The sequence below is a fragment of the Myripristis murdjan genome, chromosome 16 (genome assembly GCF_902150065.1).
Source record: "Myripristis murdjan chromosome 16, fMyrMur1.1, whole genome shotgun sequence".
Lineage (NCBI taxonomy): Eukaryota > Metazoa > Chordata > Actinopteri > Holocentriformes > Holocentridae > Myripristis > Myripristis murdjan.
In genome coordinates this window covers 26,107,022-26,124,058 of record NC_043995.1, presented here as the reverse complement: position 1 = coordinate 26,124,058, position 17,037 = coordinate 26,107,022, and the positions used below count along the sequence as shown (strand labels likewise).

Here is a 17,037-nt window from a genome sequence, read left to right as displayed (position 1 = left end):
TGTCACAGTAACAACATGCAGCACATCATTAGATCTCTGCCTGTTTGGTGAACACTGCTTGGTGCACACCTCCTCTGACTCTGAGCATCGTCTCCTCCACATGCACTCACCATGCTGTCGTAGTGGATGAGCTCCAGTTCATAGTCAGGCAGGATGTCGCTCCTGTTGTTCACCAGGTCCAGAGCCATCTGAGCGGAGGGCAGACACGCCTGACCGCCGGGCCAGCCTCCACTCATGGGGAACAGAGCTCCGATGTACAGCTTCTTCTTGCCTGTGGACGGCCGTGGCCAGAGGAGGAGGAGAAGCAGGATGAGAGACGCCCGGAGGAGCCTTGCATGCCCGCAGGCGACCCGAGTTGCCTGTCGCAGACTTCTTCTAACTACCAGCATGGTCAAGGTGAGGTGAACTGGAGCCAGTTGGCCCCAGTGCTGCAGTGGAGTTAGGATTACTGTTTTATTTCAGTGGAGACTTAGTCTATTGCTTGGGTGCGAATTTTGAATGAATTTTGCCACTGGTTGCCTGCAGTTAAGTCAACTCAACACGTGTTTGGTCCTCTCCAAAAAAAAAGAAAAAAGAAAAAAAAAGAAAAACAGCTCTGCTTTCGATTTTAACCTCAGCTTTTGTTGTGATGTGTGAGTGAATAGTTCATGTTCAACAGCGCGTAGCGAACCAAATCAAATTGAATCAAAGTGTAACGTAGCATAATGCAAGGTTACATATACAGGCTTGCCCATGCTGCGTCGATTTTTTTTCTTCTACATCGGGGACAAATTCAAGCTTTCTCACATGACAGAGTCGCTTTATGGGCAAATAAGGACACGGCGCCACTGAGGTCATCAGTCAAGTTTGGATCGCAGATGCGCGGCGGTCCTGCAATGCAACTACTTTCCATGCAGTTACGCACATTTTGCGTTGCTAAAATTAACGAAAGCAACGCCGTCTAGTTGCAATCGGTCAAGTATGCACAGTGGACGTCACATCTCATACTCACGACTTTTACAAATGTAACAGAACGCGCGCATTGATTAGCGCCGGAGTCCGTGAAGAATAGCCTACGTCACTGGGTTAAATAAGTGTGGCTGGAGAGGTGCAGTGCAAAGGACTGGCTTGTGAATTGAAGCAGCGGGTGGAAATCTTCTCGCTCAACCAGCCGTATATTCCAACAGATGAAACGATTTGCCGCGGAAAGCAGGCGCGCCAGAGCTCTGCGTCTCATCCACTGCAGCACTGGCTGGCTGAGTGTGAGAGAGGGAGCCGGGACAACTCTGAAATGTGTGCTGAGAGACTGGGAGAGAGAGAGAGAGAGGGAGGGAGAGAGAGAGAGAGAGAGAGGGAGAGCGTGCGTGCGTGTGTGCGTGCGTGCTGCTGGGGGCATGGTTGGGAGGGGGCTTTGGGCAAAATCTCTTCAAAGATTTTCTAATGACTTACACTCTGAGATTCATTCTTTACAGTGTATTCACCCCCCCCACACCTCCAACTTCCCCACACACCCTTATTTTCTCACGTTTCACCCTAATTTGCCTCCAGGCTTAGGGCTACAAGGTTAGACTAATGCAGTCCTAATCAATATGTGATCAATACATTGATGCCTCTGGCTAAATAAAGACCCAGATTAAACGCCAGTATCAAACCGCTGAATACCTTGATCGCTGCTTTGGCCAGTGAGACAGATTTGTTGTCTGCCAAAACAGGCGAGCTCGGCTCATCTTTTTTGTAACAGCCCCTACCAGGCCACTTCATAGATCGTTTTCCCCCCCATCCATGGCCAAGTCTATAAAACGCTACAGAAGCCGCTTTGAGAAATCAGCAAAATCTGGCAGGCTCTATCAATCATCACAGATTTTTGCCTTCATCTTCATCTAAGCCGAGTGAAGATGGTGATGTGCAGCTATGAGGGACTGGACTCCCTGCCTACCTGCTGTTTGAACCTTCTGTTCACAGCCAACACACTCTCACACATTCTCATACACACATATAAGCATGCACAAACATGCGCATAAGCAAGCAGACGCACAGGAAAGTATATGTATATATACATGCATGCATGCCCACACACACACACACACACACACTGGTCTTTCAGCAGCCAATGCAGCACGTTTTTCCTGCCAACTCCCAACACTGAGTTAAATCCCCCGGCAGGTCAATGGGTATAATAGAATTAGAGACAGAATTGAATTATTATGCAGCTGGCTTTGGTTTGTGTCCTTTTCCAAAGTGAGTACATTCACTTCCCTGGAGATTTTGAAGAATCTTATAGCTAATAGTTAATTGATCATTATCTAAGAAAAAGTGGGCTGTCATCATTGCGGAAGAACAATGTGCCATTTTCAATATAGACTCTTTTATTGATAATACTTTTTTCCATTAGTGTGCTCATGTTTTTGCAGTTTCTCCATAACTATTCTAATTGCACTGTGATACTGGTGTCAAAATTCACTTTTGAAAATTACTTATTGCGGCAATTGAGAGAGAGACCATTATTTCTACCATCCAAATTAAAAACCTCTACAGTCAGTCGGCGGAGTATGACTATTATATAACCCTAGTTTATTACCCAAATCTCATTATCGGAATATCCCCATGTAGGAGAGAGAGCTTTTCAGATCCAGCTGCTAACAAGCCTGCAGAGACGGAGGTGAGTCTAGTGATCATCTGCTGGCATTTGCCCTCCACTTCCTCCTCCTCATCCACACTCCCACCCCATGACCGATCCAACACAGCATCAATTATTCAGCCATGAACTTTATATGGCGTTTCAATCCATACCAGCAACAGCAGCCAACACAGACAGCATGCACGGCCTCGGACAGTGCAGCGTTAACAATCCCCGCAAAGGCAATTGTGATATTCAGCCAAGGCATTAGCTGTGGCATCAGCCTGGAAGATGCAATGGAGACACGAGCGCTGCAACATGTTGCTGAGCCAGTTTAATGAGGGACTTTCGGATTAGTGTGTCTGCAGTGTGAACACAAGGCATCCTTCAGGATAATGGCCTGTTTTCCCACTGTTACATGCGTTGGTGGGAAAATGTTGCGCTTTGCATGTCCCCTTTTTCACATAATTGCCAGCCTACATTATCCTCCACATGCAGAGACGTATTCCGTGACTCAAGAACCAATCCATTGTGAAACCGCATTGACAAAATATCAACCGTATGCAAGCATCACTGGTAAAAATCAATCAGCCTTTTCATACCCCAAGAAACTGATATTTTGTAGATAAATGTTTTTTTTCTGCAGTGCTGACATTACAAGCCATATCTAGATTCTTTGTGCACAGATTGCAAACAGGCAAACAGTTTTTGAAAACTGTTAGATGTTTATGTTATTGTTTGTTTTTATGTGCTTATTGTAGATGGACGGGGTTTAAAACTACAAAAACAATTTAATTCAGATAGTCTCAGGTGAGGTACAGTGTAGTATAGTAGTATAGGATAGGGTAGTATTGTAAAGCATACATATGTTAACACTGAAATATAGTGGATCCAAATTCTAAGTTCTGATTTTTCTAAACTTGCATCATCCTATTTTCCAAACTACATCCATATGAAACCTATTTAAGCATAAAATTATGAAAACTATTTGTACATGTTACTACTCCGATTTTATTCGGAAGTATTTTTGTTATCGTGTGTGTATAGAAGCTACAGCACTTCAGGACATAGACATAGCCAGAGACAACCAAAGATGCTGTAAAACATGGCATGACTAGCAGGTTAGGAAAAAACATAAAATATACATTTACACTCCAGTTTGACGGAATCTCGCAACAGGAACCTTGTGTCTCCCGTTGAGCTCTGACTGTTTGCCTTTCTTGTTTCTTTTCACAGTTTTTCTGCAGCTTTGCTACTCTGAAGAACTTGGAGAAAACAGGACTAAAGCTAAAGGATGCAATCCTCTACAGATATGGGCTCTGCAGCTGTGGAGGTAAACAAGCATATGCACTCTGCTGCGTGCACGGGCGCACGCACACACACACACACACACACACACACACACAAACACTCACACACACAGACAGACATACAGAGTGAGGCAGACATAGACAGGAGCAGGGTATTAACCTTTCTCCTGCTGAGGAGGCAGTAAGTGGGTGGTGATGGCACATTGAGTATAGAGAGAGAGAGGGAGAGAGAGAGGGAGAGAGAGAGACATGGGAGAGCCAGAAAGAGGTCGGTATCGAGACAGTAGACAGAAATTTCTATTTGAGGAAACAGCCTTTTCTGCTGCTTTGTTAATTATGTTTTTGTCAGGTCTGTCCATTACGTTATGTGAGTTTTTCATTTGGAGCTTCTGTAATTACCAGCTAAAAGTATCCACTGGTTTTAGTGTTGCATGTTCTGTGTGTGGGTGGGCATGTGTGTGTATATGTGTGAGCGCGCATGCATGCGTGTGTATGCACTGTATAGTATGAGCATGTGCGGATTGGAGTGGTTTGCCTCTTGACAGGCCTGAACAGAGTTTATCCCTAATCCATTAGAGTGCCTGTGCGCCTGTCCGAGCCTTCCAAGAATTGCATTAAGTGTATGGTTCAATATCTGGCGCCGATCCCTAATTCACTCGTGTACCTGCGAAACAGGGTGAACCCTTTAACAACAGAAACAAATGTAGTCATTATTCTTACAAGGCTTCTGATAAAATAGCATTTTTTTTTTTTTGGACATTTGTTTATCCGTGGAAGGTTGACTAAGCACATTTGCTCATTTTCAGCAATGACCTGTTTCATTCTCGTACAGTTACAGACTCACACCAGTGCAACTACAGGCTTCTGCTTCTGGTAATGGATCAGTTCCACTCGAGTAGTTAGGGACCGGGGGTGGGCAACATTGAGTCAGCATCCATCCCAGTTGGAGGAGAAAAAAAAAAAAACAGTGCACACCCAATCATATTCATCCCTGCATGGTTACACACTCAACTGAGACCTGCTGTACTATGCTCCTCAACCCTCCCTCTTTACACAGTCCCAGTTAAGCTTAATGGTGAGCAGGTGCATTGCAAAAACAAACTGGAGAGATGGTGATGCATAATTTACACTAAAGGATTTTGACGCCGTGGGCAAAAATGAACACAGGGTTGATTTGGATGAGTTTGGTTTTGGAAATGCTACCTGACAGATGATGCTTTCAAGTGAGTTAAAATAGGCTTAATCATCTCTCTCGGTGGTCTCGCTTTATAGGAGGGGAAGTGGCTCAATGCCGGTGGTAGGAAAATGATGTTTTTCCAAGCAGAAGGCTAGTGAGGAACCAGGGGGAAATGCTGTCAGCAGGTTTGAAGGCCTGATAATGTGCATATTTTTGATATGAATACTAATTTGGTTAACTGGTGTCTCCCAAAATGCCCAGAGTTTATACTTTGTAATGAATATTGAATGACTGAATTAAATCCCAAAGCAGTAAAAGCAGCCCGGCCCTGAAATTAAGGTTAAATTGCATCAGCTGGTTATAGAGAGAGGAGGGGTGTTTTTTTTTTTTTTTCCCCTGCTGGTCTTTACATTCAAACGGACGGCCTTCTGTCACAAGCTGGCCAGTTCTCCAACCTGAGGCTACTGCTGCCCCATATGGAGACACACCCCTGTTTGGCCTTGTTAGATGGATCACTGCTGCCCTCTAGTGGAGATAGCCTGCATTGTGACTACAGTACAGCACTGAGATTTTGGTGGCATGCGTTCCAGTGCATCACGGCAAAGACAAAATGACAAAATAAGACATAAAAGTTCCTACCTGTGTAGTTCCTGTCATCTGTGGCAAGCAAAGAGCAAAAAAGAAGGAAAAAAACTGATTAAACAGCGAATTTGGGGTGAAAACAGAAAAAATCTGCCAGAACCACATGGGAATATAGGCTTATATTTCATCATTTCAAAAGATGTCAGTCTTTAATGAAAACTCAAACCTATTACAGTTACACAGTTCTCTGGAATAAAACTGCAACGTACAAGTTTGTCCCAATTTTATGCAGTCATTTTAATAATTCATATGATTTCACTCCACCAGATGGCAGTAACAGCAAACCTAAGCTGTCCTGCATTGTGTTGTACTAAGCTAGGGTATGCTATGCTCTGCTTCACCATACTTTGTGTGGATTTGACAGATATAGGAGTATTGTTCAAATATCATAATGAGTACAAGGTATTGTATTGTATTATGTATTATGTAATTCATACTGAATCGTACTGAAGGATTTCATTCAAAAATCACAGCAAAACATAAACATCTCAGGCAATTTCTGTAGGTCAAAATATCATAGAAAATCCTAAAGTAATACTACAGGAAAATATTACTGTCATCATAAACCCACTGTCTGTAAATATTGTTGATTTTTTTTTTTTTTTTAGGGATTATACAATGAGCAGTTTGGATAGCCAACTGTTCTAATAATTCCCTCTATCATCTCTTTTTAATACTATCATTCCCATAGCAACTTTACTGGTTGCTATGCCAACTCTCGTGGTAACCAGGAAGCTAGCTGGCAGTCTTTCTTCCTTCCTCCAGGTTTTTTGATTCATCCATTCTTCCAGATTCTCATTGATGTGCGCTGCTTCGAAGAAAACCTTTTCACACAGACATGCGTTGGCTACTGTTGTACCTGAGTGTGTCCTCCAGGGTGTTGTTGCTATAACAAACCTCTCTTTCTTTCTGTTTTATGCTGTTGCACTGTTCGTTCAGTGTACAGTTTGGTGCACAGGACATTAAGTTTGCATTCATCATCCAGCTCACTTGTCAGGGCCTAATTGCACAGGCTATCCTCTGTGGGTTATATCCTCTGATTGGCTGGATCATTTATTGCTTAGCAACGCCGGTGGACTGTTGGGAGAACAGGTGTTTGTAATTATGTGTCATCTTTAAAGCCTTATGTCCCCACTCTGTTAACCAGGCTGCAGGAGCCAAGTGTGGCATACCTGCCTGTTGTGATGGGCTTGACTGAATTGGCTGAGTACTTTTATATTTATTTATTTGACTACTTTGTACCTTCCTATTAGCAAGAATCAGCCAGAAGACTGGGATTGGATTTCATTTGCACTGTAACAGCATGAATTTCTCACCAAAAATAAGAAAACACTGCTGTTAAATTTATATGTATTAAAAAAAAAAGTCATGTAGTGGTAAAAGGATAGGTGGTGGGATTCTTCCAGTTGGTGATTTGAATGAGGCAAAATCAGAAAAGTCATATGTTTTCCCCCTTAACAGTTAAATACACTATTTACTCAGTGTATTATGTGTTATTATGTATGTATTATGTGTATTATGAATTTTACATCTTAAAGGTTTATGTCAGTCTTAAAAGTTGGAGTTTAGGTGGGGTTTCCCTGCACTAAACTCGGCTGCTGATGAATGTTGATGGTTCACTGTGCACTTAATTGTGTTTGCCAGCCTCTACATTTCCAGACTGACTGCTCTGTTAATGTAAAAGGAAATGTCACTGTGCTCTGTGTCACACTGTGGTATGAGGTCGTGTGTGATGTGGTGCCTCTCCTGCTGACATTCCCTCAGGACAATTTGTCTGCCTCATACAGCATCATTACACTGTGTTGCTGTAATTTGAAGCTTTGTTGTTGTTATTTTAAAATTATTTTGGAGGCTGAGGGGGGCATTTCTGCCTTACTTGACAGTGACAGGAAAAGCAGGGGAGAGAGAGGAAGGATGGTACGCTCTCTACCAGATGAGCTACCGGTGGGCCTGTAATGTGAAACGTAATGTCAAATCTCATTTAGGAGCGCGAGCTGAGACACTCACAGAGGCAGGTGGGCTTGGGCGAGTCCCACTTGCCCAGCTTGGTGCAGTGACTGATGTTTCTGCCCTCCAGGATGAAGCCGTCGTGGCAGCTGTAATGGAGCACCGTGCCCTCCACCGGCTGCCCTGGGGGCTTCACCGCCACCCGGCCGTTCTCCAGGGACGTCCACACCCGCGGGCACAGCAGCACTGGGAGCGGGGACAGGGAGGAGGGCGAGACACACAGTTAGAGAGAGGTAATCACACAGCTACAGAGACTGGAGTTATACAGTACTTATACATGTGTTAACGTTCAGTGGGATGAGCCAAAGCAGGCTGGCTTCAAACTCAAATGGCACAGAGGGAACTCAAAAAACACGGTGGACACAAATATAAATATAAAAATATGTAGTAAATAATATGAAATAAAAATTTAAATTTAGAATATTTAATAAAAAATGCAAATATATTAATGGCAATAACTATGAAATATATATATATGGGGTCCCTTGGGAATAAAGTCAAAATTTTAAGACTAAAGTTGGAATAAAGTCAAATTTTGAATTTGAATTTCAAGGGGAAAAAAACTTCAACACTTTGAAAGAATCTCAAAGTAACAGTTTGAGAATAAAGTCAAAATTTGAGGCATGAAGTTGAAATTTTGAATTCAACTTAAAGTTTTAGTTAAAGTTAAAGTTTTGAGGATAAATTCAAAGGCGTTTCAAAAACAAAGTTGGCATTTTAAGTTTAAAACTGAATCTTTTAGGCCAAGGTGTAGCAGTTTGGCTTCTGGTAATGCTGAAGTTGTACTCTGTTGGTTTCTATAGCAAATGTTTTATTTCTATTTTCGCTCATGAGCACAGGATCATAAGTAGACAGACCTTGAAGAAGAATTTCAGATTTTTTATTTATTTATTTCTTCATTTATTTTTTTAACAGATTTTTATTTTTTAGTTAGAAGTGAGAATGCTAGTCTTCATTATAGCGGTTATTTCCTCTCTTAACCCCACTCCTCATCGTCTCAGTCTAATGTTATCTGGAGCTGTTTGGTTCTGCCTCCTGAGGTATATCTGCTTCCAGATCAGCCCAGCCTCCAAAAATGTTTTGGTAGAGCTAAAGCTGCATTGACATGATGTTGTATCTGATGTTTCACACGCATGAAAGTCAGATGACGAGGTCAGAAAGTTAGGGAAAGTTTTGTTGTTTCAGGTAATGACACAGTAAAGGCTTTTACCCGTCTCTACATGGTGGACGGGACATCTTTATCACACTGTGACTGAGCTGCACCAACATGGATTCATTTTTTGAGTGTCAAACACGGCAGTGAAAGGAATGCAGCTGTACCTCCAAAACTCCAACTCCCTTTTCTAACTGTCTTGTTTTTGTATCTTGTGTTATTACATATTGATCCATTCATTTGGCCCAAAGGTTTTTTCTCAAAAGAGGAGAAATCAGAGCTTGCCATGATAAGCCCAACTAACTTCTTTTTAGTCAGCTAGCAGCTTTTAACCAGCTGATAATGTAACTACACTGTCAAGAAATAAAGTTAATGTTTTTTTCCTCTCTGTTACACTTACTAGCTTCTGGCCCTTTTATGATTTAACTTTTTCAATTTGGGCTTAAATCTTTGAATTGGATTTGCTTAACTAGTAAATTGTGAAACACAGCTATGTTTAATTTTAAACCTGAATTTATTCATTTTAACCTAGTTTTGCTAAACTCTGATTAGAGCTAATCGTTATTAAATGAATCCTTGTTGGTGCAACCCAGCCAGTGTTGTTCGCCAGCCTAACTGTTTTACCTGACATTTTGTTAAAACTGAGTTAGCTTGTTAAGCTGCAGCATCCGTGTCTGCTCAGTATTTGTTTTCCGGGTTCGATTTTCTGGCAGGGCAGCCTGTGAATGTAATGCTGTCTAGCAGTCGTTTCTCAAACTGCACCGTCCCGGCGGCACATGAACGCTCCAACTCCTGTCTACACAGTGTCGCTTTCACTCATAAGCCAAAGAAAGTAAAAACCCCGCTTCAGCAAAGATAATGTTTTCCTGGGCAAACAAATCCACAGACGCAAAATATGGGAAGAAGGAACAAACAAACTGAAAGCAGATGACTGACTGAAACGGTGGCTGTATTTGCATAGCTGCGTGATTGGAGCAGCAATAAACTCAGGCTTCATCGTGCCATAAGGGAAATCTGGTTTGGCAGACGAGGTTTACAGCAAAAACACAAAGAAGTCACACAGAGCAAAATCCACAGTTCAACACAAAGCAGCCGGCCACAGCAGCTCACCGTGTAGCAGCAACACACAGCGACGCAGGAGACGCCGCTTTCCTTCATGTACAAACCGAGAAGTTTAACTACAATAGAGATGAAAACCTTGGTTCTTTTAGCATTTCTAAAGAAGGCATCAGCTCAGGCTGCCCATCACAGAGGCTTGACTGGCTGATTATGACATATAAATATCATGTTTTAACAAAAAAAAGTCAAGTGGCGTTCATTTTTTTGTATTTTCTAGATCATTACACGCTCTACATTGGTACCATATTTAATGTAAAATCACTAGATGATGCCACTAATATTAGAATGATTCCACCATCCAAGCACTTATTATGTAACATCTAGTGTTGTAATGCTTTAATCAACCCACGGTGCAGTCTGGATTGCAGTTTTTGGGTCACGATTTCGATTTCGGTTCTGCTTGTTTTGTACATCACGGAGGAAAAAAAATACCGTTTCTAATGTTTCTGTATTTTGTATTATTTGCAAAAGTTTTTTTTTTTTTTTTTTTTTTTTTTCATTCAGAGATTTGGGATAACAATGTGAAATCAACAATCTTCTCTCAAAGGAATAAGTCTACTTAGATTATTTAAAACAAACATAGAAATACTTTCAGTGTATTTATTAATTCAGCAGCTCAGTGTGTGGTGCTCATACAGTGGATCTGTTTGTAACACTGCACTTTGTAGGGGGTATTGTGTATTAAACAGTTGAGTTTTTTACGGCTCTGTTTTACACACCTAGTGACATCTAAACTCTAAAGTCGCATCACTTCACTGAGGATTTCCATATTGGTGCCATACGATCACCTTCAGCCTTATAGAAGACTTTGGGGGAAAGATGCACAATATCTCACGGTGTGGGCTATTTTTAGTCTAGTGAAACAGGGATGACAGGAAGTCGTACTCAACTCATCAGAAAGGAACATAACAGCTGAGATTTTATTTATTAGCTTTTATTTCTTATTAATTTAGGACATGTAAGAACAAATTATTCACATGGATGGGCTGAAAAGGGAAATTTGGAACGGGATACTGCAGGGAAGGGAGCGGTAAAAATTGTAAAAAGGAGAGAAAATGGGACCAAAGAGGACTTACAACATCTGCTGTGCTGCGTCATGTCTGTCCATGTGCCGTTGGGTAAGCACTTCCTGACCTTTGGCCCCACAATCACCCGGTTTCCTCTGCAGATGTACTCTATCTCATAATCCACAGGCAGGATCTGCACACTACGGATCTGTCAGAGAGACAGAGAGAGAGATGGACAGACAGAGAGAGAGACAGTCATTACACTGTGATTGATGGTCTCTCATACCATTTTTCATATTCACTTAGGGAGACACTTCATTCTGTCTTAATTCACCGCGCTCTGGAGCCATATGGCACTGACAATAGAGCTGTGCTGTGAAAGACATTATATCGTAATATTGTCTGAATTTATGAGCTCCCATGCTTCTAAATTACACCTCAATTTTGGATTGGTGTGTGTGTGTGTGTGTGTGTGTGAGTTGAATCTCTGGGAGCACAGCATAAAAATTCTCATGTTAAAACGTCCCACTCGTTTCCCGTGTTAACTTATTTCCAGAATTTTCTTGAATCCAGTGTTGTTTTCTTGGTACTCGCAGGCTGATCTGTCTTATTCTGCCTTGTTTCAAAATAATTATTAGTTGAAACAAGGCACAGCTCCCAGAAAAAAAATCCTGAAACAAGTGAAATCGCATTGGAAATAAGTGGGATTATCTCATCCCACTGGCAGATTTTTTTCGCTTGTTAAAAAAACACAATTTTAACACTGAATATGCGACTAAATGACTTGTTAAGATGGAGATTGTTTGCAGTGAGGGCTAGGCTTTGTGTGTGTATATGTGTGTGTGTGTGCGTGTGTGTGTGTGTGTGTGTGTGTGATGTCTTCAGCCCACAAAACTGATATCCACCAAGCGCTAAATGCCACTAAAACCATCTTCTGTGGATAAATCAATAAGAGTCATGCACACCACACTGACCGCTAATGTTTTGAGAGAAAAAAAAAAAAAAACAATATCTGAATAGCTCATTTATTTTTCAGGCTTTTGTTGTTCATAAACTGCACCTCAGATTGCAGCTTTATAATCTGAATTCTGCTATAACCCACCGCTGTGTAAAAGTGGTAAAGACAGAACACGCGATTCTTTAGTTTCTACTCTATTTTCAAAGCAGCATTCAGTATTCCATATTCTGTGTTATTCTATTAATATTCAATATTGTGCTCTCAAAATTGAATCTCAAATGGGTACGGTGACATGTTTAAATGAAAAATTAAACCGTGCATTAATTAGTTTTGTTTTCGGTTTTCAGTGTTTGGCTGGTGAGGCAAAAAAACAACAACAAAAAAAAGTTGATTTCAGACACCAGGTGCATGAATCTTCACATTTTGGTTGTGTCTGTCTTTTATGAAACACAAAGTGTGATTTGTTTAAAAATATTTTGTCGCCATATCTGCCTTACTGGACAGTTATCAGTGGAAGGAGACATGGGCAGATGGGAGAGAGAGGAGGAGGAACGAGCGGCAAACGTCTCGGACCGAATTCAAACCCGCGATGGGACCGGTACATGGTGAGGATGCTCTTGATCCTGAATCTTTTACATATGCAATCAAATGTCCCTTTAAATGGCTTTAAAATGTAGTGAAATAAAACATATCCATCTCAGTAAATCCCTATGAATTGACATCATATCATTACATTAACCAGCAGTTAATACCTCATAAGGGTGGTGACATTATGTAACATATTTTTGACTGATGTAAAAATAATAAAATGAACTAATAATGAGATATCTCAGGGCTCATTACTCTCATTACTTTCTTTTTCCTCTCGGTTATTTTTATTAGACAACCATTATATACATTACATAAAGCTGATGTGATGTAATGTATCTAATGGTTAATGTAGCAATATCAGAATCAGAAATACTTTATTGATCCCCGAGGGTAAATTGGCTAACATGATGTTATGTTACTCTGCATGGGAATTTCCCTACATGGATATGTTTTATTTTATATTTCCAACCCATCCACAGGGACACTGTAGTGCATTTTGACAAGTTATTACAGGGGTTTTCCTTTTTTTTTCCTACTGAAGACCTCAAAGTTGACTTTCATTAAGCGACAGATCCCTGTTTGAAGTTAACGTCACCCTAGGGACCCTGACAGGGAAAGATATTTTAGTTTGTGTTTGGTGTTAAATTGTGAAGTTGTCATACTTGAAGAGTGACAAATAGATTCAAAGTGGTGAGACGAAAACACTGAGGATTTTTTTTTTTTTTTTTTTTTTTTTTGGCATGGCAAACATTTCCAGTGAATTAAATTAGAGTGCAGTGAAACAACTGCTCATGCTGCTGGGGGTCCACTGTGTTATTGCGTTATCTGGCAGTTATCACATTATCAGTTGCTACGTGGCTCCAATCCTCATCGCTATTCTGAATGATCTGTAACTCAGCGCTGCTTTGATGTGTCCAGAATCAGAGGCAGGGTGCTTTGATTGAGATGCAGTGCAGTAACGACAGCCTCTGTACCTGCTCCTGTGTCAGGCCTCTGTAGCGGATCCCCCCATCCCTTGGAGGCCGGATGATAGCACAGCCTGGAAAAAAAAAAAAAAAACAGAAGAAGAGGAGGGAGGATGAAGAGATGAGAGAGGAAATGTGATCTTATAACGTAGATATATTACAGTAACGTTATATCTGTTTCAGCTGATGCCTTCCTGCATGCACAAATTACAGCGCTCCATTTAGGTCACTTAGCAATCTCTGTGGAGTTACTTCTATCCATTAATGCATATAAACACGGACACACACACACACACATACACACACAAAAAACTCAGAGGCACACATTCCCATGCATATCCAGTCACAAACAGAAGCAAATTACCTCCAGCTGATGAATTATGTATGGGCACAACAAGAGATGGAAGAGCATAGAGAATTATCAGAAACAATAGCCGTGCCATCTCTGGATCTGAGAGAGAGACAAAGAGAGAGAGAGAGATGGAGAGAGAGAGGGAGGGGGGGGTTGGAAAAAGAAGCGAGTATGACAGAGAAATTGTAGGGTTTAGAGAAAGTAAGATAAGGGAACAAGAGGAAAAGAGAGGAAATAGTTATTGAGAACACAGTCTAACAGGAGATACACCACACGATCATGACACAGTCCTCAGATACAACCGGTCTGGGCCTACTCCTGTCACTTGGAAAGAAATGCATCGACTTTTTGGCAAATAAGCTTCCTGTTCAACCTGCTGTTGTGCACAAAGAGGATCAGTAGGAAGGCTGATAATGATATTTTTGTACTGAGGCTACCCATTTCAACAATGTCATATCAGTCTTCAGTACACTTAGATATATTTTTTTCCAGTATCTTTACATTTTTTTAAATTTTCATACCAAAAAAAATGACAAGTACTCGGTGCTTCCACATAATTTTATCCTCAGCGGGGTGGAAAAGCTTGTGATATTTTAGAATATTAGACTTTTGGACACTGAAACTCTCCACTGAAATCCAGACAAATTATTTTCAGTGGGTTTGCAGCTCTTAAAAGTAGGCACCTTGTCTTTAAGAGCTGCACTCCTTCAAAGGCAGAGAGGCTCTAGTCCTTTACATCAAGAATTCACTTATAAAAAATATACATGAACAATTAAATCAGTGAATAAAATGTGTACACTGCTTTTATCCATTGTATCAGTGAGGAACCGCCATTGTGTTGGCAATGGATTACATGACTGGCTGATATCTGATATTTTCCACAAGGAAGAGCATCAGGCACAATGGTATATCGGCCTAGCTCTATTTAAGTATGTCTACATAGGCTCCACTCCATGAGCTGGACAGAAATAGTGAAGAAACAGGTCACTTAAACATCAAAATGACTGCCTACTGTAAAGATTTCATGAGCACGCGGCCAGTGTGGGAGTGAATGAGAAGAGGGTGTGCTATGTTAACCTGTGATAAGTCAAAAGACTTTTGACTCCAGTAAGCTACAGTGCCTCAAGTGCTGACACACACACAGGAAACTACACAATTGCAAATGATAAACACAGTATGTGTATGTATAGCTGCTCATTTGCACCTTTGAATAATAAATGTGGCCTGATGACGTTGTCACACATGCACAAACATAAACACACAGCAAGGTGGTAAGGGGGTAAAAAAGGGGGTGGGGGCCTTGTAACAAAGCAGAGCACCACAGTGAGGGAGACAGATGGCAGCGAGGCTTGGTTGTGGAAGACAGACAAACTCTGCTGGATACTTCATTAGCATTATCCAGTGTATTTTTAGAGTTCACTGACAAGAAGCATGCAGGAGGTAGACACCACCAAGAGTATGTGTATTGTGTGTATGTGTGGGTGTGTGGGGGTGTGTGTGTGTGTGATAGTGTGAGTGTAAGTACTTGCACAAATACAAGAGAGTATGTGTGTGTATGTGTGCGTGCACCCATGTGTGCAGTGTGCATTTCTGTGTGTGGGAAAGAGGAAGGGAGGTGGGCAGGCAGGAGAAAAAGGGGAGAAAGGAGGACATAGCAGCAGGAGAGATTAATATCAGCAGCCACACACAGAGCAGGATAAAAGCAAACTCTGTGAATGAGTCTAGCTTGGATTAGGAAGCCTGAACGGCACAAAGAAAGCTAACTCCATCAGCACCGAGGCTGTAATGGCACAGAGCAGACATGGGAGACGGGCCATCAACAAGCCGCAAGCTCTGAACGCAATTAAGGGCCTTTTCAGCACCGCGGACAGCGCCACGCCGCTCCAAAACATTGCAGCGAGGTGAAACAGCTTGTCAAGTGTTATGTTGATTCAAATTGGTTTACAGCCCGGCCGCTATTACCTCCACCCTGCATGTTGCTGAGGGATAGACACTGCCCACTTCCTTGTGTCTCACGGTGCCGGAAGCTGCTCTGGGAGTGTGAAATGGACGCGTTTTGTCCATTTCAGCATCAAAGACAGCGCACACCTCGTGTTAAAAGGCAGTTAATGCAGACGTCAACAGCCTACAACCCGGCTCTGCTGCATGCACTGGCTACTGCCAAGCCACACGGCCAGTGTGATACATGCACGATAACTCAGATACTGTATTTTGTGCATGAGTAAGCACGAACTATTGAGACGTGAGGGTCACAGTAAGGGTGCCACCAACCGTATGCTACCGGTAGTTACTGGTCGGCTGTTGACAAGGGAATCCGTGACGGCCTGTGGAGGAAGGCCGACCATATTTACAAGACATTTCGCCCAGTCCCCATCGTAAAAGATCTCAAAAGTAGCCAAATGGATGCACCTCAAATTTGGCATGTCGTTTTGCCTGAACGGACCGGGTGTTATTCAAAAGCGTAAAAATGTCAAGCCGCTTTTTCCAGCCTTCCTTTTATAAAGCAAAAGGTAAATGCAGCAGCTGTGTAGGATTGCCATGGTTTCTTGCAAGGAGAAACTCGAAACAAACTGGCTTCAGCCTAGAGAAAATGTATGGCCTTTGCACACAGAAACAAGGACGAAACAGGCATCGGTGTGTATTATCTACCATGTGAAATGGAGCATTTTCTTACAATAATAACAATCTAATGTTGCGACCTACAATAACAGTATAGCCCCCCTGAAGCAAAGCTGTAGCATGTGTACTTACTATTAGTTTCGATGCGCTCAGTCAAGATAACAGTACGTCCTCCGGGTGGGACCCGTCAGGGAATGCCCAGTGTCGGATTATTTGGTAAAAACATGCATCTTTGCAACGAATTATATGGCTATATTGATATGGCTATAAATGTGCAACCTGCTCCGTGCATAAACAGAATGTTACAAAATCGAAACCTATCTTATTCGGGCTTTTGCCATGTATTGCAGTTACGCACGCCAAATGTAAGAAATGACAAATATCCATAGAAATATACATGCACTATATACAAACGCATCCCCATAAACGACGAAACACCGATTCACCACACTCCCCTCCTCTTTTTTTTCTCTCCCCCTACAATCTTGAGCTAATTCACGACGTCATGATGGAGACGCACCGTGCGTAACAGTCCCTCTCT

General features: G+C 41.9%; 1 protein-coding gene and 1 long non-coding RNA gene across 2 annotated transcripts in view; one reads left to right on the top strand and one right to left on the bottom strand.

Moving 5' to 3' along the window:
- The window catches only part of gabbr1a (gamma-aminobutyric acid (GABA) B receptor, 1a), a 62,462-nt gene extending 45,504 nt beyond the window's left edge, over nt 1-16,958 (bottom strand). Inside the window, exons 1-7 of the mRNA XM_030072945.1 lie at nt 16,629-16,958; nt 13,890-13,976; nt 13,535-13,599; nt 11,081-11,219; nt 7,733-7,918; nt 5,723-5,740; nt 111-271 (exon numbers count right to left, since the gene is read on the bottom strand). Of these exons, the coding sequence (XP_029928805.1) occupies nt 111-271; nt 5,723-5,740; nt 7,733-7,918; nt 11,081-11,219; nt 13,535-13,599; nt 13,890-13,968 (648 nt within the window). The 5' untranslated portion in view covers nt 13,969-13,976; nt 16,629-16,958. The remainder of the gene's footprint in view (nt 1-110; nt 272-5,722; nt 5,741-7,732; nt 7,919-11,080; nt 11,220-13,534; nt 13,600-13,889; nt 13,977-16,628) is intronic.
- On the top strand, nt 6,816-13,904 carry LOC115374169 (uncharacterized). The gene is made up of 4 exons (XR_003929598.1): nt 6,816-6,932; nt 7,803-7,965; nt 12,474-12,574; nt 13,550-13,904. It is a non-coding gene; the product is annotated as an uncharacterized LOC115374169 (long non-coding RNA).
- Nucleotides 16,959-17,037: the final 79 nt, after the last annotated feature.